The following is a 27338-nucleotide window of genomic DNA, read 5'->3' as shown; positions in this document are numbered from 1 at the left end:
GAATGAGTGCACCCATCACAAAGGCTCATGGTGAAACCCCTGGCACCAAGCTGGCTGAGATCCCCCTCATGCTGACAAAGGGACACACCAGCTCTGAGCACTGTGTGTGACAGTGTCCCAGGTGTTATGGCCATGGATTCTCCAGGATAAATGCAGAACTCCATGCCTGCCCTCCTCAGTCTCTGCCATCACCCAAGGGACAGGGCAGAAATGCCAAGGGACCACCCTGAGTGGTGGTGAGGCGTGGAGAGCAGAGCCTGTCTGCTGTGAGAAGGTGGTGGGAGGGAATGTGTCACCCTTCTGCGGGCAGGGGCAGAGACAAGAGGTGACAGAGCAGGACAGGCGGCTGGCAGGACACCCAGCCCTGAGCTCCAGCTAATGGGGACTGCCACCGTGCAGGCTGCTGGGGATGTGATGGCTGAAGAGCACCTTTCCCTCCTGCCTCACCACCACCACTCATTTCTTCCCCTTGTAATGTGGTTCAGCTACACAAGAGTGTCCAAGGAGATGGAGCTCAAGTGAACAGGAATAGAAACGTTTGAGAGCTCACTTTTTTTGAGCCTCCCCCTTGCACAGGAGGCACAAGCCATCTAGCCCAGGACCCCCAGAGAGGGCCCTTGGTGGTGAGAATGGCTTTGAGAACACTCGGCACTGCCCCCAAAGCCCAGTGCTGTGCAGCCATCACCAGCTGGTGCTTGCTAATGCTTCAAACACATCGACCTCAGCCTTCACCCACTCGCACAACAGACCGCAGCCAGCTCTGGCTTTCCTACTGCTCAGGGAGAGCAGCAGATGGAAAAAGGAAAACCAGGAAAATTGCACTGCCTGGGAGCGCAGGGTAGGCGATTTTTTTTTTCTTTTTCGGAGTCAGGCACCTGGATTTCTGCAGCTCCCAGTGAAATCGCAGGCCTCGCAATTCAAAATAATTAGCGACTGGTAGTTTTCCTTTTATGCAAAATCATCCTTTTTATCCAACACCTAAATGAAAATGAATATGCTTGATTATCTACCAAAGGGCCCAATTTCTGAGCATTGCTCCGATGCACACAGCAAAATTCATCCCTCCTCAGGCTGCTACTACAGGCAAGGGCTGATAAATGAGCGGTCAAGGCAGAGATCCAGAGCCAGGGATGCCAGCCTGACCTTTGTTAATGCTATTTACAGCATCAAATATCCACAAATCCAGCCATGGCTGCATCCACATCCTTGCTGCTCCAGCCTGGGGGGCTTGGGGACAGCCAGGAGAGCTCACAGCTGGCCTGCCAGTATTAGAGCAGCACAGATGTCACCCTCCATCCATGCAGCCCACCCACCACGTCAAAGCCCACCCCTTGAGGCAGCTTTCAAGCTGGTTCACTCCCAAAGGAGAGGATGAAGCAAACTGTTTAACAGAGAGGCGTCTGAAGCATCTCTAAGGCTGATCACAGGAAACCCCCCCCCAGGCAGGTTCTTCAGCAGACATTAGTGCTCATCTGCACCATCCTGACAGGCTCCATCCATCCCACTCCCACACCATCCTAACAGGGCTCCATCCATCCACCCCAAAGGTAACACCCAGGAAAACCCCCCACCTGATCCTCACCAACCTCCCCATCCCTGGCCACGGTGACATGGCACAATCTCACGTTTGTCCCTCCACCACCTCCAGACTCACCCTGTTCTCGTCGTAGATGATCTGCACCAAGCTGCGATGTTTGGACTCAATAGGAGGGGGAGAGATGGGTTTTTCAGGCTCTGGTGGTTTGGCTGCTTCTTCCTCCAACTGTTGCTGTGGAAGGAGAGGGGGGAGGAGGAGGGTGAGTCACAGCAAGGAACGCAGCCGTCCCTGTCCACACGAGACTCTCTGTGGTGCCCTGAGCGAGGCAGAAAGCGCCATGGCAGGAGAGTTCCAGCCAGCCAGGGGCTGGGGAGGCAGGGGAGAGGGAGGAGAGCTCAGAGCAGCCCCGGCCACGCAGGCGCAGCGCTGCCTGCCCCAGGCACCGGCCCTGTGCTCGTGGCTCAGCCTGCTTGGGGTATGGAGGATGAGGACCTGCCTCAAAGGAGCCTCCTGGAACGGGCCCGAGGCTAGAAATAACGATTTTACTGGGAACACTGAAATGAAACCACAGCTCCAGCCCGGCTCCTTGCTGCTACCTGCCTCTGGAGCTGCTGCTGCGTGCAGGGAGAGGTGGAGGAGCCAGGGCTGAGGTGATGAGCAAGGCTGCTCTCCACCCTCAGCTTCACCTTCCAATGGAGTGGTTAGAGGACACGCCTTGGGATGACTGTGCTCCATTAAATGACTCGTGCACCAGCCACCCCTGCGCTTTGCGATATCACCTGGTCAGCAGCCAAACCTGACATTCCACCTGCAACCCGTGAGGTGGGAGGAGACATCCCAGCCCTTCCCGTAAGTTAGAGGAACTGCTCAGCTGAAAGAGGAAATCCCAGATTGCTCCAGGCTCCTGCTGGGGCCAGCCTGTGAGGAGGGAGAGCAGAGGAGGGAGAGCGCAGCCGTGCGCGGCAGCTGCGGGGCAGCACAGGCACGGGAGAGGGAGCGCCTGTCAAAAAACACTGAGGGTGTTTTCCCTGCTAGGCTCTCAATCTCCAAATCTTTGCTGTTGTTTCTTCCCTGCAGCTAAAGCATCCCCTGCTGAAGCATGAGGAAAATCGAGCGAGTCTCGTACTAGGAAGAAAATGCAGCTGGGACTTGGCTTGCACCAGAGCCCAGCAGTGATTTCCCAGAGACGCTGGTGGCTGTGGCCTGAGAAGCAGGTGACATCTCTTCCTCCTCCCCATCACCTCTGCTCCTGCTGATGACACCTTTAGCACACCAGGGCAGGAGGATACACTTGGGATGAGCCAAGAAAGCACTTAAGCACCCAGACAGGTCGAATGGATTGGCTAAAACTCACACTCCTAAAATTGTGTTTCAGTGGATGAAGCCCCCCATGCTGTGGACACCACCTGCCCACAGGTAGATACCTCTCCCCATAGAGGGAGAAGCAGCAGTATAGGGAACACCAAGATACAGCCAAAAAGGCTGCTGTTGCCAGCCAGAGTGGGGAGCAGGCTCTGGCAGTGCAGGACAGCCTGTGTCCCAAAAATTGGCATCACCAATGGCTTTAGAGTTACTCCAGTCACGAGTGAGAGCAGCCAGGAACTGCCCAGCTTGAACCATCTGCAGCCTGGAGGGGGATGAACCCTTCCCAGCACTGCAGGGATCTGTCCCTTCCTGCCTGCAAGCAGCCACACCACGGTGGCACTCTGAAGGCTCCAGCCACAGGAACAGCCCTCTGCTGTTCCCAACCATGGCCACACCTCAGGCAGCCCAAACCACAGCACAGGGGACAAGAGCTCCCCGAGGAGCCACTGCTGAAACCATGGGCTGCAAAGCTGTATTTGGCACAGAAGCAGCATTTCCAGGACCTGCCAGCTCTTCCCTGGTGTCCTCCTAAGGCATCCTATCACACATCCTAATTCCCATGTGATAAACTCCAAAAACTCCAAAGAACAAGCCAGCAAAAAGGATCAGATACATCTACTTCTCTCGGGGAAAATATTTGTGTTTAAAAAAAAAAAAAGTCAAAGCATCCAAAACTTGGCTACATCGTTCTGGAAACCCACAAAAATTCTGCCAAGTGGTCGGGTGTGCAGCAAGGGATTTCAGAGGAGAGGGTTTGACGGCCTATCAGGAAACGAAAGTTTGCCACTAAGTGGAGGCTCATTAAAAACAGCTCATTAGAAGAAAAAATACAAATCTAATTATAGCTGAAATACAGTAGAGAATTCAACCCTACTTGCTGTGGTGTAGCACTGCATGGATGTTAAAGGGCCAGATGCTGGGGTGAGGATGTGAGGAGGGGCTGGAGGCAGCACACCTGACTGCAGCCTCCACAGCTCCTCCAGGGAGCCGTGGGAAATGGCAAAGCAAAATAGGTCAGGGTTCCCAGACAGGGACAAAATGGATTTCTTAAAGGTCTGCCACAAAAGCCAGGCTGGGACTGTGACCTTTACAGGGAGAGAGCGGGATGGGAGATGAGTCCTGACAGCTGCACACTGCCTCCCTCACCCAGCAGTGGCTGCCCAAGACCTCCCTCCTCTCCCCAAAGGGAGAGGGATGCAAGGTGCCACCATTACCCACAGCACCCACAGGGCAACCCATTCCCAAGTGGAAGAGGTGCCCCCGCCAGGAGAGACCCTTTGGCTGGACCATGTGCTCCAGAGGGTCACTGCAGGCTGCAGCACTGGTGGGAAGGTGGGTGATACTTCAGGAAGGCCCCATCCCTGCAGGTACCAGCTCCCATGCTGCAGACACCTGCCTGGTGAAGGTTGGTGTCTGCCCTCACTTGGGCGCTGGGATGCTTCACCTGCCCGGGCAGAGCAGAGCATTCCAGCCACAGGGCAGCTCTGAAAACCACCTTCAAAGAGAGCACAGAGGAAACTCAGCCCGATGGAAGGGGAAAGCCTGGAGCTCTTCCAGCCAGCAGCTCCACCTCCATCACCAGGTGGGAGTGTTGTACTCCCGGAGAGCCCTTGGCTGAGCTCAGCGCCCAGGGAGGCTCAGGCGCCGCTGCAGAGAGCAGCCCAGCAGTTTATTTCTCCTTCAGATCCCGGTGCTGCTGCCAGGAATAAATGCATAAGGATTATCCTTCCCGTCAGGAAGAGGGGGAGAGAGGACTCGGAGAGATTTGAGCGCATATGGCGCATGAATGAGCGGGGGAAGGCTGACGGAGGTGGCCTCCTGCCAGGGGTGTGCAGGGTTTGGGGAAGGTTTCTCAGCTTTGCTTCTTGCAAAGTCCAGGCAGAGCCTTCCCTGCCATTTTTGGAACAACCAGAAAGAGAGAGATGGTGGATTGTGGTTGGTTGGGATTTTTTTTTTTTTTTTTCCTTGCACAGCCTTTCCATACAAGTGTGTTTAATTACCCTGAGAAGGCCTCCCAAAGACAGAGGGGAAAAGCATTAGGATATTCTGGCTGCATGTGATTTCTCCCCTGCTCCACTGACGCTCCTGCAGGAGCAGTTTCTGTTCCAGGCTCGCTGCTTTCCCTCACTCCTGCTCCTGCACTGACAGCTCAGATGCACAGATGCACAAAACGTTCCTGGAGCATCTCAGACAGGACCCCCTGCTCCAAAATCACTTCTTCCCAGATGTGCTAGCTCTGCTGGAGGACTGGGATAGGGAAGGAGGCCATAGTGGGGGGGGTCAGTTTTGCTACCATATAACTCTGCAACCATGTGCCAAAAATTAAAAAAAAAAAATAGAATAAAAGGAAGGGAGGGGACACTTTTACTGCCAACAGCCACTTTCACCTTCTTCCCCATTTAACAGAGCATTTTTTGTGGGCAGGAAGAATCATAAAATTTGTTCCTAGGGAAGAAATAAAGCAACTGAGTTGCCAACAATAAAAACCCCATTTCCTCACAGAAAGACAGTTTGACTTTAAGGGCGAGGAGCATATGCTGCTCCTGTCAGCACCAGCAGCAGCTCCTCAGCATCCCTGAGAAGTCAGGCAGTGGATCATCAGAGCTGCCACTCCTCCCAGCTGCCATGACAGGGACCTGCCCTGCCCTGCCCACTCGGAAAGCCTTTTTCCAGAGCAGGAAATCACTGCGGTGGGCATCGCTTTCCTCAAATGCGAGTAAAACACATGGACCAGCAGCCAGGTGTCCTCTCCAGGTGGGAGAGGGAAAGGGCTGCCTTCACCCCAAAACCAGCAAGAGGAACCTCTGTGGTTTCCATGGCTCCAGATGTTCCTCTGGGCCCCATGGAGCTGGCACACAGAGCTCTGCCTCACACCCCAGCACAGCTGCTTCTGCTCAGACACCTCTGCAGCAACACATGCCAAAAAAGGGTCCTTGGCATTAATTAAACCATATTGTTTGAAAACAAAATGAAAATATTCCTGCTTTGTCTTGGAGGACAGAAAGGAACTGTGTTTGGTATGGGAAAATACAGATCTGATGGGGAAGAGCAAGTGCATGTTCATTCTAAGGAGCTTCAACAAACAGCACAAGTAGAGGTTCTGCTCCATTCCCAAATTCCAATGCAGCTACAACCCCTTGGGAAAGGTCATTCCTCTTGGGCAGTTTGGGACTAGCAGCCATCAGGGAGTTCAGAAACTCATCCCAAGCAAAGAAAATAAAACAACCAGAAAAAGAAGAGGCGGTGATTTGCTTTAAAAAGTGAAAGCCTTTAAGTCTGTGTTTTTTTTCACAGATGTCCCTGAAGGTTTTGTCATATTAATCTCTTAATGGGTTTATGGTAATTATGTACAGGCCAACACTGAGTGGGCCATCCTTTAGCTGGGGAGGGCTCCTGTGCAGGGTAGGAAGATCAGATTCAAATCCCTGCTCAAGCACAGCCCTGACTGAAGCTGGATCAGATGCTGCTCAAGGCTGCAGAGCTGGCAAGCCCCAGAGGAAGGGGACTGGATGCACTGGAAGGGCCATTTGGTCATTAGAGCAATGTTTAAACAGCCCAGTACTGAATACTGGCAGCAACAGCAGCACTGGGGAGACACAATTGCTGGAAAGGAGAAATAAAGGACTCTGTGCTGCACTGGGCTGTCCAGATGACTCGGACAAGCCAGGCTGTGCTTCCAGCTCTGCTCTTCACCACTTGCACATTCAGTGCCAAGGCACTGAGGACACATTTTTCTCTCTTTTAGGTTTCTCTGACATGCAAAGAGCTACGAGCTGGGTTTCCAAAGCATTGTGTGACCAGCAGCTCCAGACTGCAGGCACAGCAGCCACCAGGCGTGTCACAGCAGGGACACAGACGATCCTGTGCGCTGGCACTGCCACTTCCCCTCCTGTGGCCACGCAGGGGCAAGGACAGGGCCTGTGGCAGCATGCAGAAGCGAGGACACGTGTTCCCCTCCAGACCACAGCCTCCTACCTGCTTCTTCTTCAGCTTGGAGATCTGCTGCTCCACCATGGTGATCTCGCGGTCCACGCGGTCCATGTTCTGGATCAGCTCCTCCTTGGAGAGCCGGGCTGGCAGCAGCTCCAGCTCGGCCTCGCCGTGGGCAGGGCTCACGGGGGACACAGGCTCCAGCTTGCCAGGCAGGCCACGCTCCTGGCAAGGGTAAAACAACCAGATCAGCTCTCTCCCAGGAGACTCCGGATCCTTCTCTCATCCTCCCACAGCTCCCTGGCCCATTCCCAGCCTCCTGAGATGCACAGAACCCTCTAAAAAACCTGCTAGACGAGGGAGTACCAGCTGTCAGATCACATCACCACAGGGCTCCACAACCTCCAGCAGTTCCAAAGAGAACCAGGTTATTCTCCCAGGGACACGACAGCAGCTCTTCCTCCTGACAAAGCCTCAGAGGCTCACACTAACCTTGAGTGCTGCTCACATTCTTACAGGATCAATAAACCATCCATATTCAGGAGCTCCCAGCATCACTGTCCCTTCAGAGGGCTCAAGGCTACACCTTCTCTCAAGGCAAAAATGAGACACCACAATCACATCCTCCTTGTGCCACAGAGACAAGAGCAGCATGAACTATGCTGAAGGAGAAGGGGCTATGAGGGCAGCCCTTGGGAGGAAAGAAGGCTCCTAGGTCCTTCATGGCTATCTTTCTCCATCTCTTCCCAAACCCCGGGGATACTGTGAGTGTTGCATGTTGAATACATCCATCCAAATATGGAGAAAAAGGGGAGAGGTGAGTCAAGATAAAAACAGACCAAAGTGACATTTTTCAAATTCCAGGTGAAGAGGCTCTCAGCTCAACAAGACCCTTCAAGTCAGAGAGACTGGAGAGATCAGCAAAACCTCCATGGCCATGGCAGGGAGCAGCAATAATGACCCAGGGCTGAGGGAAAAGACACTGAAACATCCAGCTTTGCAACAGCTTTGCTGAGCCCAAGTGGCTGGTAGGGCAGAGCATCCAGAGCCACAGTGCCTCTCCTGGGTCAGGTGTGGCAGAGCATGCACAGCCACAGTGCCTCAGGTATGGCAGAGCATCCAGAGCCACAGTGCCTCTCCTGGGCCAGGTATGGCAGAGCATCCACAGCCACAGTGCCTCAGGTATGGCAGAGCATCCAGAGCCACAGTGCCTCTCCTGCCTCACCCTTCTCTCTGCAGCTCCCAGCAAAGCAGCACAGTTCTGCTATCCAAGCTGCCTGGAGGAGCCTGCCCACCACAGGTGAGCACACCTGGGATGAGACAGGTGTTTAACAGCCTCTGGCCCCACAGATGGGATCACAGCACACCACCAGCCTACCCTGACCCAGGACACTCCTCTCTGGCAGCCACCCAGAGCCTTAATTAAAAGTTTATCTATTCATTTGCTTAGTGAGTGGATGGATTTCTTTTCCTGGAGGGGGAGAAGAGGAGCAGTGGCTCCACTGGTAACCCTAAACCAGTGCCAGGCTGGGCAGGCAGCACAGGGCAGCTGCTGGGAGGGGAGGGAGGGATGGGGGAGGCAAACGAGGCAAGGAGCTCACACAACTCTGCCACCTTCATCACTGCAGCCCTTAGAAAGCCAACATTGCTCTGTGCTCTCTCTGTCCTGCCTCAGCCCATCCACCCCAGGAGCACAAAGGCACCACAAAGGCTAAGCTGGTTGGATCCAGCATCCATTCAGAAGAGAAGCTAGAAGGACGTGAGAGCTTTCTGGAGAATCCTGAAGAGAAGATCCCATCTTGTTTCACTTTCCCAGCATTAGACATCAAAAATGGTCAGTCTGCTGACATGGGAAGGCTTTGTGTTCTCCACAACTGGGGTTTTTTTGTGGTTTTGGTTTTTTGTCAAGTCAAGAGGAGCAGGACAACCACAAGAAGCAAAAGATAAATTAGCTGTTCATGAAATCTTGTTCAGATTAAGGCACAGGAAGGGGAAGTGGCAGTGGGTAGGTTTTTCTAAAGGAAAGGAAGCTACCTGCCAAAAATGCAGGAGAAAAAGGCTCCTCACTGTGCACATGAAACAAATGATACTTTCTCTTGTCTGCCAATGTGCAGGACAGGGCATCTTTAAACTCCTACTTGGAACAAAACACCTTGGGAACCTGGGTCCTGATACATTTTTATCTCTTTACCTTGCAGAATCTGAAGCAAAAGAGCAGCAAAGCTGAGTAAGGGGAATAGCTGCAAGTCACAGCACAAACATCATCATCATCATCATCATATCTGGTATTAGGAGATGATTACAGCAATAGAGAGAGGCAATGTCCTTGGTCCTCACATACTGGGCACTGTCATGTCACAAGCACCTCTCGAAATCAACAAAATTACAAGCAGCAAAAAGAATGAAAAACTAAAACTAAAGGCAAAAAAAAAAAAAATCTCGTCTGTGTAGTGCTGACACCCAAAAAGCAGAGCTCATGGATTTATGCAAGGCATAAAGAAGCCCTTATAAATCACAAAAGTAGCTTGAAAAGAGGTGTGCAAAGACCAGAGTCTGCTCAGAGCACAGGGAAGACTCCAATGGTCAGAGATATTTCAACCAGTGCTCTGCTTCCTACAGCTCTCAAGAAACCCTCAAAATATATTCCCCTGCTCTAGACAGTGTCATACCCTGAGCAAGTGCAGTGTGAAATGTGAAATTCTCCTTATTAACGTGAAGTCACAGACTTCCCAACCAGCAAGAGCCAGGAGAGGTGGAATAAATCTGCTGGAGGGAAGAAAACAATTACTGCATTACTCAAGTTGATATTTTCTCAGTAATTATACTGTTTCCATGTGATTTGTTTTTACACATGGCTAACAGCTACTGCAGCTCCTGTTTATCCCTGGCCTTGTTTTGTGATTTATATGATAACAAGGGTGGGTGTGAGGGGGGCAGAGGTTGCACAAACCTCCCTGCAGCAAGAGGAGGTGCTGGCACTGAAGAAAACAATTATCACTGAGGAGGTTGTCAAAGAGCAAGGCCAGACTTTGGGGTGGGTTTCTTCTACATGCTTAGGAATAAAAATTCCCAACACAGCTAACGGAGCAAGCCTGCTATTCACTATTAAGCAGTGACTTTAAAAACATGCAAGAAAGAGAGGAAGGAAAAGGATAAGCCAACTGCCTATTGAGGCCTTGAAGAGCAACAAGTCTCCAGGTAAATGTGATGTCCTTGCCTTCAGACACACCAACATCTGGCCCACAAGAAAAAAATTACACTGGGAACCCCAAGTGTGGTCCCAGGACACACTGGGACCTGCCCCAGCCCATCTCCACCTGCTTATTTTGCATTACTGACCCAGCTCGAGATACTCACAGAGAAGTCATGCGAGGTGGAGGGATTTAAAAACACATTTGTGCCCCACTTGAGCTCAGCACCTACAGCTGGATGCAGCCCAGCCTTCCTGCAGGGTCGTTTTCTCAGCTGCTTCCCACCCTCAGGAGACAGCACATGGGTAGCTCTGCTCCATCTGCACCTAAATCTCACTGCAAAGTGCATTTTGACCTTGCTGATCCCTTGACTGCATCAGCTGCCTCTTCAGAACCCCCCAGTGGAGCTTCCAAAGCTCCAGAGCCCAGCAGTGTGTCCCAGGAGAACAGAGCTGCCTGCCTGGATGAGCCTCAGGATCTCAGCACACGGTGTTTGCCCTACATATCATCCTCACCGAGCCCAGGTCTCTCTCTGCCTCCCTAATCCAGATCATTAGTGATGTTCCCCCAAGCCCAGGACAGAGATTTAGGGATGCCAACATCATCTCTTCCACAGCCTGTTCACTTTCTAATTATCAGCCAGCAGCAGCATTTCCTGCTGCAGCACCAGGAGGGATTAAGAGGTGTTATCTCCAACTCCTGCCCACTCACACATCTCCTGTCCTCACGGGCTGGAGGAGATTGCCAAAGCAGGGAGGACAGGCTGGGGCCACTCCATTTGTGCTCAAATCCATCCCCAAAAAAAACCCCTCCCATGAACCTGGGGATCTCCCTGTGGGGATGCCTCCACCACCTGAGCCTCCCATGGCAGCACTGAGCAGAGAACATTCCAGCACTCCCCCGGCCAACACCCCTCCCAAAGCCCCATCCCTGTGGGGGCTGCAGAGCCAGCAGCTCATCCTCCCTGTCCAGGAGCCCAGGGATGAGCAGCATCACACTGAGCAGACTCTGAGCCCCCAGGGCTCCCCACACTCCCTGGGATGAGAACCAAGCAGGAAAGCAACGCCCCAGTCAGGTTTTTAGGTAAAAAACACACATATAAAACTCCTAAGTGAGCCAAATACAGACTAAAGGAATTTGGTTTTTTAATTGGAAAAGTGTCCAACACATTCTGACATATCTTAAGCTCCAGCATGACAGCACTGACAGAGGGAAAAAGTTATGGAGCTGAAAATTATTGTCTCCTTTCCCTGGGGAGGTGCACGAGTACAAAAAGTCAGGGAGTCTGAGCAGTGAAAAGTACATCGAGTTACTGCAATTCTTTTGTTCCTGGCCATCTGCTGTGCTAACGGCTCTTTCTGCAGCCTGGCCCTCCAAAGGAGTTGAATTCTTAAATTCTGCCGGGCTCCCAGAATGGGATGGAGACCTGAGTGTGCTCTGGGGAGCACCTGGGTGTTCCCCTGCAAGGCCAAGCCCAAGGGATGCCAGGTGTGGGACCAGGGCATCATCATCCTCCTTCCTCCATCCCCCCTCTCCATGGCACGGGCAAAACAGGGATCTCTCTCACTCACTATGTGCTCTCATGGGAATTCATGGGGCTGGAGACCAAGGAGCTGTCTGAAGACAAAGCCAGGTTGGTTTTTTTTTAATTGAATTTATTTTTTTAAATAGATCTGACTTTACGAGCAGGCCCACGAAATTCCTTTCCTCCGTAACCCAGCTGAATTCCACGCAGACAGAGCAGAAAACATCCCAACAATTTCTAAAGCTTGCACGAAAGTAGGTCAAAAAACTTCCCCCAATGTTTCAACAGCTTGAAGCAATTTAATTGCAAAACCAGTACCAAATGCTGACCCCTCCCTCCCTGCCTCCCCTCCCCGGCAGATTTACGAGGGTGGTAAAACCTTGCCAGCCAGAGCCTCAGTAAATGCAGTAACCAAAGCCTCGTATCTGGTTTTACAAAACTTGCTCATGCTCTAAAGAGCTGCTCCGTGGTGCTCAGTGAGCAGCTGCTGCCTCTGGATCTCACACTGCAGAATTCCACAGCAGCACCACCAAACAAACACCCTCGCGGGCAGCCTGAAATAACGGGGCAAATTCGGAAATCCTGACTCAGGCAAACTCCCAGAGCCGCCGAAGGCATTACCCGAGAAATGGATGCTGTGCCTCTCAGTCCCTTCCTGCGTCCCCCCATTAGTGGGTAATAATTGCACTGAATGCCAGCGCTCCCCACTGACTTACAGGAGTGATGAATTCTCACCTACCCATCTACTCATTACCACGAGGAGCTAATTGCTCCACCTCTCATTAAGGATTCCCCAACACTGCCTATTCTGCATCCCTGATTTTCAGCTGACTTTGAGTTTGTTCAAAGAGTAACTGTCTGGACTGAAATTTTCCATGCTGAATATCGGCTTCAGGCACTTCTACTCTTCTTTCTTTATTCTTTTTTTTTTTTTTTCCTAAACAGGGAATCTCAGCCAAAACAACTCTGTCACTTCCAAGAACAAGTTTACAAGAAAATATGTCTTTCTGCAACATTCAGAAAAGATTCTGGGAACTTTTTCTTTGAGCATCTTCAGTACAGTTGATACATCTGGTAAGACTCTCTGCCAGCGATTTGCCTTTTGTTAGCACTGAATAAGTGTCCAAGTCAAAGGAAAAAAAAATTAATAAAAATCTCATCTTGGTGCTTGCCTTAGGGGAATGACTTGGAACTGAGCAGGCAAGCAGAGTGAGGTCCTGGTTCTGGGAAGCTGCAGGAAAGGTATTGCACTTTTACAAAGGGAAGGAAAAGGCTGAGATGGAAGAGATGCTGGCACGTGTGGAGCATTCCAGGCCAACAGCAAGTGCCCCAGAAGAGCTGTGAATAAATGCATGGTTTGGGCAGGTACAGAGAGCCTGAGCCACCCAGCAGATGAGAGGATGGAGCAGTGCAGCCAGTGACCCCCTCAGCTCAAGGCAGAGCCTGTCCCAGGCTCCATCAGAGAGAGGGGCAGCTACAGCAAACACAGGGTCCTGCTGCTCCCAGCAGACAAGGGGAGGACAAGTTAAACCCAGACCCTTCCACTCCTCCATCTGCAGCTTTAATGCTCTTTCTGTAATTTGTTCAGCCAGCAGCCACCCGTGCTGACACTGCACACATGAGCTCACGTTTAAAAGCTCCTAAAAAGGACCAAACTGTGATTGCATGACTTGCCAAGGCAGGGGAGGAAATTTTTAATTGCCCAATTTGGCACTCAGCCAGGCAGTGGGGTCACCCCCGGCTGCAGAACAGCATTTTAAAGGTAATGGGGAGCTCATGGCTCCTCCTTGCTGGGGCTCAAACCTCCCCTGCACCCCCTGGGGTCAGCCCATTTTGGGCAGCTTTCACAGGAATCTCTGAATCACCACCAGAGCCTCTTTCTGCATTTCTATTTGTGCCTGCTGCTCAGGGAGTTTCTTTAGGGAGGCAGGCACAATCCCCAAACCTCCTCAGGCAGCCCAGGAAGCACCTTGTCACCCACCCCAACAAACCTCAGGGGAATGAACACTCACTCCATGCCTTTAAAAGCTTTAGTCTCCCCTTTTTTTTTTTTTTTTTTTGTTTTTCAATACCACTCATCCTCTTTCAATTGCCACATGCAGTAAAGCAAGTTCTGAGTCTTCCCAGCACTTCAACCGGGCAGAGATGAAGCATCAAGGTCCATGTTAATCCCAGCAAGCAAGTTCCCTCTGAGAGAAGGTGCTGGAATAGTCCCTGCCAAATCCCAGCTGATCCCCAAGCAGGTAGAAAGTCCTCCAGGCCTAGGTGCCATGTGAAAAGCAAGCTCAAGTGTTGTAAAAAAGGCTTCTGCAGAATAAAATTCCCTTTTTATACCCATGCAATACTCCAGTGAACAGCACAAATGCCACTGCACTGCTGGGACAGTGACATCCACACCCATCAGTCCTGCACAAGTGGGAGCTGGGCACTACATCCCATCAAAAAATACAATTTCACACCAGCTGGAAAAGCTACATCAGCCAAAAAAGCAGGCAGGCAACCAGTGAGCAGGACTGCAGCCACAGCAAACCTCATCCTGTGCTGTCAGGAGCTCCAGAACACAGACAGGACAGCAAACCTCCTCCTGCCCTGCTCCCAGGAGCTCCAGAGCACAGACAGGACAGCAAACCTCCTCCTGCTGTGCTCCAGGAGCTCCTCAGCACAGACAGGACAGCAAACCTCCTCCTGCTGTGCTCCCAGGAGCTCCAGAGCACAGACAGGACAGCAAACCTCCTCCTGCCCTGCTCCCAGGAGCTCCAGAGCATGGACAGGACAGCAAACCTCCTCCTGCCCTGCTCCCAGGAGCTCCAGAGCACAGACAGGACAGCAAACCTCCTCCTGCCCTGCTCCCAGGAGCTCCTCAGCACAGACAGGACAGCAAACCTCCTCCTGCCCTGCTCCCAGGAGCTCCAGAGCACAGACAGGACAGCAAACCTCCTCCTGTGCTCCCAGGAACTCCAGAGCACAGACAGGACAGCAAACCTCCTCCTGCCCTGCTCCCAGGAGCTCCAGAGCACAGACAGGACAGCAAACCTCCCCCTGCCCTGCTCCCAGGAGCTCCACAGTATGGACAGGGCAGCAAACCTCCTCCTGTGCTCCCAGGAGCTCCTCAGCATAGACAGGACAGCAAACCTCCTCCTGCCCTGCTCCCAGGAGCTCCTCAGCATAGACAGGACAGCAAACCTCCTCCTGCCCTGCTCCCAGGAGCTCCAGAGCACAGACAGGACAGCAAACCTCCTCCTGTGCTCCCCGGAACTCCAGAGCATGGACAGGACAGCAAACCTCCTCCTGTGCTGTCAGGAGCTCCAGAGCACAGACAGGACAGCAAACCTCCTCCTGCCCGGCTCCCAGAAGGACTGACAGGGTGGGCTGTGCCCCAGGAAGCTCCAGCTCCTTCCTTCACTGGGTGATGCCAGGTGCATCCTCCAGCACATGGGCAAAGATGGGGGGAGGAGGAGGGAAAATCCACCACGGCAGCTTCTCCAAACCTCACTGATTTAAAAATAAAAAATTGAGGGGAAATGAAAAGACAAAAGCCCTTCTCAGCCTGGTGTTATCAAGCAGAGGAAATGAGACTTCTAAAGCTCCCATTCAGAGAGGAGTGGGGGAGAGAAATCCCACTCCAGACGCACTTGAACGAACAGCTTTTGAAATGGAAATGTTGCTCTTCAGAAACATTTAAATTTCCTCCTATTGCCAGGGAGGAGGCAGGAGGCCGAGCAGGAGCAGGGACTCCTCAGGCACACACATCCCAGCGGGATCCACGGATCCACACAGGGCAGCCCTGGGAAGCAGGGTTTGCCTGGGAGTTAATCAGGATGGCACACAACATCAATATTGGGAAGTTGGCTTGAAGGGGAATCAAATTTAGAGGGTTTGATTGAAGACAGCTCTGTTTAACCACTACTGCTGCAAGTGAGATACACTTAAAGGCAGCTCACACTCCCTCTCTCACAGCCATCACCCAAAATTATTTTCCCCAAATCCCAGAGACTGAGCTGCCTACCAAGGAGGAGACTGACTGATGTGAAAAGGAAATGCAAACAAGATCTAAAATGGTTTGAGCAGCAGCTGAGCTGTGTTGAGGGACAACCCAGACCTCCTCTTGCATGCAAGAGCCATTGCACCAAGCCAGGCTTCCCCAAGTCTCCCAAGACTCACGGCACAGGATGGTGAGTCCCAGGATGATGTCCTGGATGATGTCCAGCCCCAGCAACTCCCACTCCAACTGTGTCACCTCCCCAAACTGAAGTAACTGCTCCAACGGAACCCAGAGAGCTGTGCCTGCCAGCTGCATGTCAGCGCCTCACTCCAGTGTCCTCAGGGCCACCAACGCTGGCTGTGCTCTCAGGTGTTTGCAGCAGGACATCAAATCCCTCTCAGCTGTAAAAACCACGAGGGACACAGTGGGGACAACAGCTCTGCTGCCTCTCCACTGCCTGAGGACTCCCCCAAGGCTGCACAGAGCACATCCAAACATCCCACAAGCAGCTCTGGGAGACACACAGGCAGGGATGTGGGACACAGCCCCAGCACCCCGGCAGGCTGGGTGCTGACAGGAGCACGGGTGGTGCACACACTGTCAGCTGCACCATCCATCAGAGCTCAATGCTTCATTGTTCTAATAATTGTGCAGACACGTGGAAGGGGCTGCCTCGACACTGGCCACTTGTCTGAGGAGCGTTTTGCTTGTTTGAGGAGGCATTTCCTTTGCTGCTCTGCCTGGTTTTCCATCAGGAGGTGGCATCCTGCAGTGCCAGCCATCCCCAGCCCATGGGGCAGGACGGTGGGAGGAAACACAGCAGGATCTGCTGCTCCAGATCTCAGCTGGCAGCCAAGCCCTGCACCTCAACAGGCCCAGGAAAACACGCAATATAAACCTTAACATGAGAGTTTTGGGTTTATGTGGAGATTTTTATGCCATAATAACCCAGCCCCCATTCAGCAGCAGAGATGGGCTCAGGGTGTTGGGAGCATCAGGGTGTCTCAAATGTGCCACACCTTCAGCATCACTCAGCTCTGCCATCAGAGCAAGACTGACCACGGAAAAACCAAATACCACAAGAGCACAGGACAGAGCAGTTCCCAAAGGCTCAGAGCAGAAACACCACTTCTACCTGTGAATGGCTGTGGGAGCTGCTCCAACCACAAACCTCTCCCAGCCTGTTCCTGCAGCAAACCCTGAAGCACCTCTGCTTCCCCAGACCAGGGAATTACACAGAAACCTGAACATCTCAGCTCCCATAGCAAGAATAAGCCCACAGTGAATTTGTTATTATCTGTTAGCAAAGCAGCAGCTTCCCACCAAGGCTGGAATTTCCATCTTGGTTTGGCAGGCACAGGGCTGTGAAATGATTACTGTGTTTACTTTTCCTTTGCTAACTATAAAATCCCATTCCACTGCCCTGCCAAGAATGACTGAAGCTAATAAAATTCAGGCATTTGGAAGAAAGCAATAATAAACCTCCCTTTTGGGGCCTTTATGATGAAATTTCCCCACTCCAATCAGCGATTATGCTGCATTCATGAACACTAGTGATGTCGCCAAGTGCACCCAGATTGACTCAAATCAATATTTAGCTTTGCTCGAGACTGGGAGTCTTTCTCCTTGTGGCAGCTGAAGGCAGAATCACTGAACAAGGCTAGAAGAAGCCTTTGAAAAAACAGCTTACAAGAATAGGAGGCAGCATACATAAATATATAGATATATAAAAAAGTAGGCTTTTCATTTACCTAAAAACCTACAGAAAATATACACATGTGATTTCACAAATTTACAAATCTCTCTCCAAATATATTGAAAGCCTTTCATAGAATGCACTGTATATATTTATATACACATACCTGCCTATTCTTTGGGAGTTTTTAGTGTTTGAAAGCCTGCAATGTTCCTGTGTTTACATCTGCCACTCTGTCTGCTGCCGAGGCAGAAACACATTAGCTGCTGGGGGCAATCTGTTCTACATCATACCTGAGATGGCTGGCATGAAATAAAATAACACAGACCTGAAAACCAGCTTGAAATAAAAGCCTGTGCTTGGTTTGGTCACGTAACCACGTGGGACAGCTTGATCTGCACGAGGCAATGGCTCTTTTTTAAGCAGTCATGGGAACAGCAGCATCCAAAGTGGAGATCAGAAGGCAGAAAGGATCACTGCTGCTCCTCAGGGAACAGCACAGCAGGAGAGAAATCAGCCCCTGTTGGGGCAGTGACCAGAGTCAAGCCTAGGAAGCATTACTGTGCAGGCAGAGGAGGGGATGCAGTGCTGTGGCAGCAGAGAAACCCACTGTGGGCATGTGCTGGAGCAGGATGGCTCTGCAGCCCTGGGAGAATCCCTCAGCATGCAGCAGAGGACTGGGAAACACCACAAGCACTGCCCATCTCTCCTGCTTGGCACTGCCAGAGGACAGTGCTTCCTCCTCCCAGGTGCAGGACTAAGGCCAGATGAAGGCAAGCAGAACCTGGGCACAACACTGGCACCTGCAGAAAATGCTCTGTCAGAGCACTGAGATGACCAAAGAGCAACCAGACAGAGGTCAGGACTGCAAGGAGGTGGCTCAGGTCATTTCATCCCACATTCAGGTCATTTCATCCCACACTGCTTCTCCCCCACTAATTCCTACTTTTGCTCCACCAAACCTGGGGTAGGACAGAGCACACGAGCCAGCTCTGCTGCTGGGTAAAAGCCCATTTCCAAGGACAGAGGAACAGGCTCCACTGTGCTCTCACTCCTTATCCTCCTGGAAAAAGGTGCCAAGAATTACAATTACATTTTTCGAGAGCAGCAGAACAAGCCAAGGGCCTGTCAGCTTGTCCTAAAACAACCCCTCTCTGCTCCCTGAGCACGCAGCCAGCATTCCTGACACACAGCAGCGTCCAGCGCCCCCCAGCCCCCCCATGCAGCACGGGGGAGCCAAAAAACCCTCAATGTGCTCTGCCTAAAACACGGCCAAGGAGCTTTTCTGCTTAAAAAGCAAGTTTAGGTCCAAAAAGAAAGGAGGTTTTCAGCGAGTGATTTCAACTAGGCCCTTTGGCACTCAACAGTTCCTCTCTTGTTATGGATGCTGAGGGTGTTGTTAGGAGATGAAGCTCCACGAAGCACGAACGTGAAGTCACAGAGCTTTAGCAAGGGCTGTTGCCATATTCAATATGTTATTACAGCTCCATCACCACAGGCACAAAGAGCAGCACCTCATCTCTGCCAAATCCATCTCTGAAATCACTCCCCCAGTCCATCCCCTCCAGCGGCGGCAGGCAAACACCATTGATTGCTGTTGCATCTCCTCCTCAGCTTCCACCTCATGCTGGGAAGGAAGGTATGAGCATGAAATACCCTCCCCTCCTCAAAACACAGCACCCAGAATCAGTCTGAGGGGTGTCACAACTCACTGGCTTTCACTGTGTGAGTCAGGACTGCTGATGGGCTGCACTGCCCAGCCAGGGAGGAGTACAGTGCCAAAAATGTGCTCGGTGCTGTACGTCCATGGAAAAATCACCCAAGTTGCTCCCAGGAAGACCCTTGGGCAGGAAGGGTATGCAGGATGCTGAACTAGGAGGGAGGAGCAGTTCATCTGTAAGATGTATGTGCTTGCAAATTGTAACAACCTCCTGCTGCTTGGGCACCTGCACTAACTGGACAGATCCCACACAATCCATCCCAGAGTGTGCCTGGATCTGGTGGGAGCTGGAGCAATGCTCCCTGCCTAGCAGCTCCCACATCCCCACCCAGAAAATGAGGGAAAAGAAGAAAACAGATCAGGAAGAGACTGCAAGGGGGAAAAAAACCAGCTGGGATGTCCTTCTTGCTATCAGGACCAAACTCTTCCCTTGACTTTCATTCCAGGAGAGGGGTTCTTTTTAACACACACGAACACAATCAGTTGAGCACAGGCAAAAACGGTGGCTGGCACACCCATCCTCATGCTCTGGAGACCAGCACCAGTTCCTGCCATACCAACACCATTTCCCAAGTCCCACCTGAGGACTGGCAAAATAGCGAGCTAGCTCTCCTCTCTCCTGCATCTCCAGGACAAACCAGGGCACATTAGAATTCTTGCTATCAGATAAAATAGATGCAAACAGCATGTACAAACACTTGCTAGATGGAGAAGAAAAGTCCTCATGAATGCACACACAGCACACCCAGCTCAGCACACTGCCTACTGCAAGCACAGAGCCAGAAATATTTCTTCCAATTACAGGGGTGAGGCACACAAAGTCAGGGGACTTTCTTTCCCTCCAGCAGATCAGGTGAGATGTGGCACCGCACGAGCCTTGTAATATTGACTGAGTGGAACAGAAAAGTCCAATTATGCAAATGATGAAGCAGGTTCCTGAGAAGCAGCCAGCCTTATCACACCGTCCTTTGCCACCGCTGTGGCTTGAAAGGCAATTTAAAAGGTTGTTTGGGATGTCAATCACCACAAACGAGCTGAAGAAGTGTGAAACAACCTCTGCTTGAGGCACCATCAGTTCTCCTGTTGGTTTTCCAGCTGCACTGAGCCTTGGCCCTTCTGCCTGTGGCCACTGCAGGCTGCAGCAGTCAGGGCAGGGGAGAGCCAGGCAGCTCAGGGAAGGGTCAGAGGTTTTTACATCCTGCCTCTGGAATGTCTCTGCAGCCACTGAGGGCTTTTCCTGCCATACCCGAGTCTCTCAGACCACAGTCCAGTTATTTGGCTACAGGAGCTTCAGCTGAGAAATGGAATAAAACCAGTGGTCTGGCAATCATGGTGCTCCTTTCCTTCGCCCCTCAGCCCAGGTCCAGATGGAGGAGCCAAACATCTCACAAGGACTATGCAACGCCCAAAAGCATCTGTTTCTCAAATGAAACCAGCACAAATCCATGCAGAGGACAGAGATTCCAGATACAACACTCCTCAGGCTGTTCCCTTGGCTTCCACACCGGTGCATGGCACGGGCTGCTGACCACCCCCTGCAGCCATCCTGGCACAGTGGGCAATGGAATGGACTGCCAGGCCTGCCAGGAGAGCCCCTCTGCTTGCACACCACAGGCACACACTCCCAAAAATGTGTGTTCACATGCAGCTGAGCAGGGCTTGACACACTGACACTCATCCCATCCTCCCATAATTTGGAAATTATCTTCAGAGCAGGGAGGAAAGCAGGGGGGGAAATCCAGCCAGAAGTGTTTGGGCTGTGGCAACGTGAACAACGCAAATATTTCAGCTTTTAAATATGTTTGGAATGACAGAGAATGCCAACACGTCCCTCATCTTCCCAGAAATAGCTTTGAATCATTGCTCCCCTAACGTAAATTCCCCACCCCACCAAATAGGTTTTTTTTTTTTTTGCAACCAGATTTTTATCAGGCACAAGTTGACAGTGTGAGCAAGCACATGGCAGATGGGTGGGTGTCAAACACGTCACTGGAGGATCCTCCTGACTCCACAAGCCCAGCTCCACTCGAGCTGCTGGACTCCACAACCCCACGCCACTCGCTCCTGATGGACACCCAGTCCCCCTGGCTCAGCTTCAGAGGGAGAGCCCAGCTGCAAGGAGAGTTAACAAGAACTGCTGTGCTCTGCAGGGGAAGGAGGACAAAAGCAGGAAAGACGTAGGTGTGTTTGTACCCGCTAGAATTGTTTCATTTCACTGCTCAGATCTGAGGTTAGAGCTACTTCTGCAGAAGTCCACTCCTCCAAGAAGCGGTGGGGAGGCCACACAGCCTGTGGAGAACCCCACAGCCCCCAGGACAAGAAATTCTTTTCATGGCAGAGTGTTTGAGGAATTTCATTTCCCACAGGGCTGGTCAAGCCAGGCACCGGTACAGGTCTCTGCATCCCACTTGGGTTCTGGATAACTGGGATGGAGCTGGATGGAGCTGGATGGAGCTGGGATGGATAACAGGGTGCTGGCAGCATTAGTGTGTCCCCTGTGCATTGGTGCTACCACATCTCCACAGGATCCCTCTGCCTGGGCATCCTGCAGGGCAGCCAGCCCCTCCCCACCAGATGTGGGCACAGCTGGCCAAGGCAGCATCTCCCCCTCTCCCAGCAGAGATGCAGGGCTGGGGAAGCCAGAGCCGCGCTGTCTCCTGATCCCTGCCCTCAGACATTCCGCAAAAGCCCAAGAAACAAACCCAGAGCTCTTTTGCTCCAGTGAGAAACAACCTCCCGTGGGGAAGGGAGAGCCCAGAGTGATCCCTGCTGCAATCTCAGGCTATGGCAGGACACACACCCAGGGACGGCTGACGCTTGCAGCTTGTTCCATTCTCCAGCCCCTGTGCGCTATTGTTCCACAGCAATAAATCACGCGGGGAGGCGCTGGAATTCCGGGCTGTTTCCTCCAGCAGGGAGCCTGGGGTGCCGGAACCGAGCTGTGCCTGCCGATTCCCCCGGCGAGCGAGCGCCGCGCTGAGCCCTGCGCTCACTCCCACGCATCCCGTCGGAGCAGCAGCGGCTGCCCCGGTTCAAAGCAGGGCTGTGTCCGCCCCCTCCGCTCCCTTCCCCCAGCCCGGCATTACTCAATCAGAGATTATGCTTTTGCCAGTTACCTCCAAGCCAACTGGGGCCTCTGCCAAGGTCAACACAAGTTCCAGCCAGTTTCATTAATAACTGCGAGACCAACCCACTGGAAACTCTGAGAGGTTAATCCCAGCAACAGATCGATGTTCCCATAACAAAGGCACGGAGCAGAAACGCAACTGGTGATTTACCAGCCAGCCCAGCTATCTGTGCTGGCAGCTGCGGCACTGCTCCTCCAAACCCTGCTGCCAGAGACCTGAGCCTGCTGCTGCTCCTCTGCCCTGGTGCATTTGCAAGGGACGGAGCAGCTTCCAGGGACCAGCGGTGCCGAGGCTCCGGGCAGGGAAGGAGGAGGAAGCCGAGCTCCAGAAAGGCTTTTCTGCTGTCCTTGGTGCCCTGCCAGCCTGTGGCCAGGGCAGGAGTTAGCAGGCTGGCCAAGAGCCTTTTCCATCCCACAGCCTGTCTTCCAGGAGTTCATTGTAAATTGGGCTCTGGAATGGGCAGCCAGTGTGAAATTTGGCATGTACGCTACTGGCTTCAATGCATCATTAAAAAGGTATTTCAAATGTGTTAATTCCTCCTTTTTCAATTAATTGCTTTTAAAGCTGCATTGATATGCATGAAAGCAAAATACCCTCTGCCCTAATTTCTCTTTTGCCATACCTATTTCCTGACCTTAGCTCTGTCTTTTCCAAGACTACCCCCCCACACACATACTTTTCTTATTCCATTTTTCAGTCCGTAACAAAACAAAAATGCTCATGCAGAAAGGGAAGAAATTAAAACCTCTGCACAATGTAGAGTCCGACTCTTAACAACACATGGCTTCTTAATTGCCTTTTTCCATCCACAGTTGTTAATTATTTTACAAAAGAGGGAAGTGGCATTGTCCCTGTACAGATGAGGAAATCTGAGACAGAGAAAGGGGAAGAGACTTACCCAGTGACCAGCAGGCTGCCAGGGCAGATGGCAGCAAGGTTCAGGTTTCCTAAGCCTCCACCCAGCCCCATTCCCGTGGGATTACATGGCTCCCTGTCAGTGAATTCCTGCTGGAGCAATAGGCCACTCATAAGTGCAGCCAGCCAGCCCTTGCAAGGGGAATAAATGCAGATCACAACTGACTCACATCCTATAGGAAGGAGCAGCAAACCATGTACGTGGTGGGAGAGCAGCCTTAAAAATGGGAAGAAGAACAGTGAAAGCACAACAGGAATAAGAAGAGATGGCAGGGGAGAGGCAGGATGAAGCTCCAGCTCTGGAGAGGGGAGAGCAGGCACCGATTGACCAGATGTGCCATGCTCACCATCCCTGTGAGGCAGGATCACAGGCAGCACGTGTGGGCAGGGACAGGGATTGTGCTCATCACCACTGGCCTGCTCTGGGGCTGTCTGCTGTCACCTCAGGGAGGTCCATGACTTTACTGGAAAGAAAGCAGAAGCCACCAAGGGTCCTGGGAACCAGCTCCTGCTTCTCTGCCAAGAAAACACCTGGCAAGATCACATCATAGCAGCTTTTCCAGTGAATCCCACATCCAGGCTTGCAGTGACTGAAAAAACAGCCCTGCTTTAGCTGTTCTGGTTACTGTCAGCCAGATAAAGGGAGCACCTTCCTGGGGAAAAGCATCAGCCCCAGCTGGCACAGAGGGCACAGGGAGGTTTCATTTCTCCCCAGAGCCCTCCAGGCTATCCAGCAGCAGGAGCCCAGGACCACAGCGTAACACACAACATAACGCATAACAGCAGGGAAAAAGATGTTGAAGTGGGGTAAAGCAGGCAAGAAAACAACTTTCTGCCTCCAGCTTGAAAAGAAACACCAGTGTTTGAGGATATGAGCAGTGTGAGGTTCATAAGGAAAGGTAATATCTTTTACTTGTCCAAGTGAGATTTAGCTGAAAGCTGCTGCTTTTGAAAGGCACGCTGCCCAAAAGTGTGTCTGTTTTCTGCAGGGAAAATGCACTGATCCAAGAGCTTCTCCTTACAGCCTTGCCTGGAGTGAGGCTGCAGTGATACTGAATGGGGCTTAAGGGGCCCAGCTCTCCTCCTGTTTGGGTGAGGTAGATGAGGAACAAAGGACATGAGAAATCCATTTCTCTTCAGGGGAGCAAAAACTCTGAAGCCTGTTACCAGCAGTTGCCCCACCAATTGTTCTGTCTGTGTTCAGAGCACGGATTATGGCTCTAAAGAAAGGCCCTGGGAATGTGCAGGAACAGTACTGACTTCTCTCCCCTGGGCTGAAGGTTGGTAAATCCAGTTATCAGTGGTTATCAGGGATGTGCTAAAATTATATCCCATCACAGACCAGATTCTGCATCTCAGCTCAAGGGCTGCTCTGAAACCAGGAGAGACCAAGAGGTATCCACTGCCTGAGAGCAACTTCCATTACATCCACATCCCCTGGGACAGCCAGGCTGGCGCCCAGAGCGTGTAACCAAACCCCTGCCCTTTTTATTGAGGGCTTTGTGGAGCTCTTACTGTGCAGAAACGAGCTCAATCTGCAAAATCACCATGAAGACCAGTCCTAGCACTATTACCCCAGTGAGTAAATGGAGCTCCTCCCCAGGCAGTGACTGCAACAATGAGGAATGGGGTAACGGGTAAGGGAACAACTCCTGGGATCCTCTGCCTAAACAAGCAGCAGTGTTTAGCAATAGTGGCCTCACGTGGTGCATCTCACCCAAAGAGCTCACCCAGCTGCCAGAGCTGCCCTAGATAAAGTACTGAGTGACTTCATCAGACACTGAGTCAGCAGCACAGACAGAACAGCAAATATCTCTCTCCAGCTCTGGTCACTGGGACACCCGTCCTGCCACCATGTGTGTGCCACTGCTCCCTCAGCACAGAGGCTCTCAGCAAGGTCCTTATCATCTGTCCTAGGTGCTGAGCTCAGCTGTGGCTGGCCTGGTGTGGGTGTAGGAAGGGTTCTCCCTGTGTCCACAGCCCAGAGCTGTGCCCAAAGGGCAGCCTCAGCTCTCTGCATTGCCCCTGGACCCACAGCCAGAGCAGCTCCTCCAGCATGCTGAGGCTCAGAGCAATGCACACACTGGCTTCAGGAGCTTTTCCACCACCTTAATGTCCACCAGCAGTTTATAGACCAGTCTGAGGACAACTGCTCAGGACTAACACCAAAGAACTGCTATTAACCCAATTTCCCAGCTGCAAAGGCTGATACATCCTGTGTCCCAGACCTGCCTTCTGCTCCCAGCCACTTGAACAGCACTGAGATCACCCAGTCTTGCAGTGAGCTCCATCAAATCCACTCTGGAAGCAGCTCCTGCTAGTTTAGAGTACCTAATCCCAGCTCCACTCAGGCTCTCACCAGTCAAGGACACCACATTTTCTTCTTCCTTCCAGACTCTATAAGTACAAATGGCTCCACTAAAAGCATAATCTTGTCTTACTGAATTGCATCTCAGCTCTCTCTCTCTTTCACCAACCAATGTTTTAAGTCCATAAAATGCATGTACTTCTTGGAAACATATCACAGACTGAGAAGCAAATGCAGCCCCTGAACTGATGAACTAATTCCTCAAGAGCAGCTCTGCCTATTAGAAACAAATAGCTGAGACAAACGATGGTTTTCTGGTGAGAGGCAGAACAAAACTGCTGGTGGGAATAATGTGAAGACAGAAAAGTCAACCTGGTTTCCTCATGTCTTTGGAGAGGGCTATTTTTTGTTTTGTGGACAGCAGTGGCATCAGCCACCCAAACAACATCCCCTGAGGATGCTCAGAGCCTTCAGGCCCCCCTTGGCATCTGAACTACTCCGAAGTTAAACATCTTCTCATTAAAGAGAGGTCAGAGGGATCTCAAGTAAAGTCCACCAGTATTGCATGGATAAAAAAATATCTGGATATCCCAGCATTCCCAAGGAAGAGCTTTCTTGTCTGTGTGTTATTTCAATCAGCTCCCACAGGGATACAGCAAACCATCCCCATCTTCCTGGCTATGAATGTGACTTCCCTTCTCTTCACTGAGGGCTTGGGCAGCCCCCAAGCCCAGCCTGCAGAGCTGCACCAAGCATCAGAGCCCCCAACACACTGATCCAGCAAGACTTTCCTGCCAACCAGGAGCACGTCCAAACTGGAGGTAAAATCAAATACAATTTACCCCAAGAGAAGATGAAAGTAAATCCAAACAGGCACACAAGCAAGGGATTTCTCCTTGCAACATTTATTCCATGCACAGAGGGGACAATTGTAAGTAAACGATTTGCTTTGTTAAATGAGACTGGGACAAGAGAGGCTTTCCTGGGGAAGATTATATTAAAGAACCACCAGAAACCGATTCCAGCCCTTCAAACACTAATATTAAATAAAGAGATGTGATAAATGAGAAGCATCAAGTAAAAATCAAATCAAGGCAGCATATCCAGAAAAGCCAGACATGACCATCCTTAATTCAGCCTACAGGAACTTCCAAATTGTTCTGGTGCATCTAATAGCCCAGTGAAAAGAGCCCATCACTGTAACAGTCATGGGGAAAGCTGATATGCTTCCATCCCCCCAAAATGCTCATCCCACCTCAGGGAAAACCATCCAGTACCTCCAAGCACTGCTGGACAAATTGGGAATCGTGATCTGCACTGAACTCAGCAGCAGCTCGGAGCCTCAAAGGCAGCTCCGCACAAGCCCAAAACGCAGGCCCCACAGCCAGCACAGGTCCCCAGCCCCTTACCTTGGAGAGGTCCTCGGTGCCCTGCTGGCCCTGGCTGAGGAGAGGCGAGTGCCGCAGCAGCGGCTCCTGCAGCAGCTCCAGGCGGGGCCTCTTGCTCTCCATGAACTCCAAGTCCGATGGCTTGGTCAGGTCAGAGAGATAGGAATGGCCCTCGGCTCTCAGGTGCAGCTCCTGAGATCTGGGGACAAAGGGAAAGCAGCCTTTAGACAAGAAACCACCTCTGCTCTCCCCTGCTCCACGACTGCAGACCGTTCGAGGAGGACAGGGCTCAGTTTTCCAGAAGGATCCGTGTGGGGAGGCCAGCTGGCCCTGCACTCCAACATGTCGGGTCCCTGCAGACCCACAGGCACAGCCCCAGAGCTGGCTGCTGGGCATGGTGCATGTGCTGGAGCAGGAGCACCAGCCCCCTCCAAGGCCAAGGGGCCGCCCTGCTATCCCCAGCACCGCTGCTGTGCCACCTGGAAAGCCCCACTGTCACCCTCCTGTGTCACCAGTGCAGTGGGTGGCTGTCCCTACACCGGGAAAAAGCGAGTAAGGCTGCAGGTCTGAGCCCTGACACACAGCTGGGCTGGTCAGAAAAAGGCAAAGCTTGGCAAGTCCTCAAATCTACCCCATAAATCCTCCAAGACCAG

At 52.0% G+C, this 27338-nt stretch overlaps 1 protein-coding gene across 10 annotated transcripts in view; it reads right to left on the bottom strand.

Annotated features, from left to right (window-relative positions):
• NCOR2 (nuclear receptor corepressor 2) overlaps positions 1–27338 on the bottom strand; it is a 225651-nt gene that overhangs the window by 106554 nt on the left and 91759 nt on the right. For all 10 annotated transcript variants that reach the window (XM_036392955.2, XM_036392958.2, XM_036392961.2 and 7 more), the window contains exons 4-6: positions 26707–26884; positions 6878–7057; positions 1655–1768 (exon numbers count right to left, since the gene is read on the bottom strand). In XM_036392955.2, coding sequence (XP_036248848.1) covers positions 1655–1768; positions 6878–7057; positions 26707–26884 — 472 coding nt within the window. The remainder of the gene's footprint in view (positions 1–1654; positions 1769–6877; positions 7058–26706; positions 26885–27338) is intronic.

Source organism: Molothrus ater, chromosome 18 (genome assembly GCF_012460135.2).
Source record: "Molothrus ater isolate BHLD 08-10-18 breed brown headed cowbird chromosome 18, BPBGC_Mater_1.1, whole genome shotgun sequence".
Taxonomy (NCBI): domain Eukaryota; kingdom Metazoa; phylum Chordata; class Aves; order Passeriformes; family Icteridae; genus Molothrus; species Molothrus ater.
This window is presented reverse-complemented; position numbering and strand designations above follow the sequence as displayed.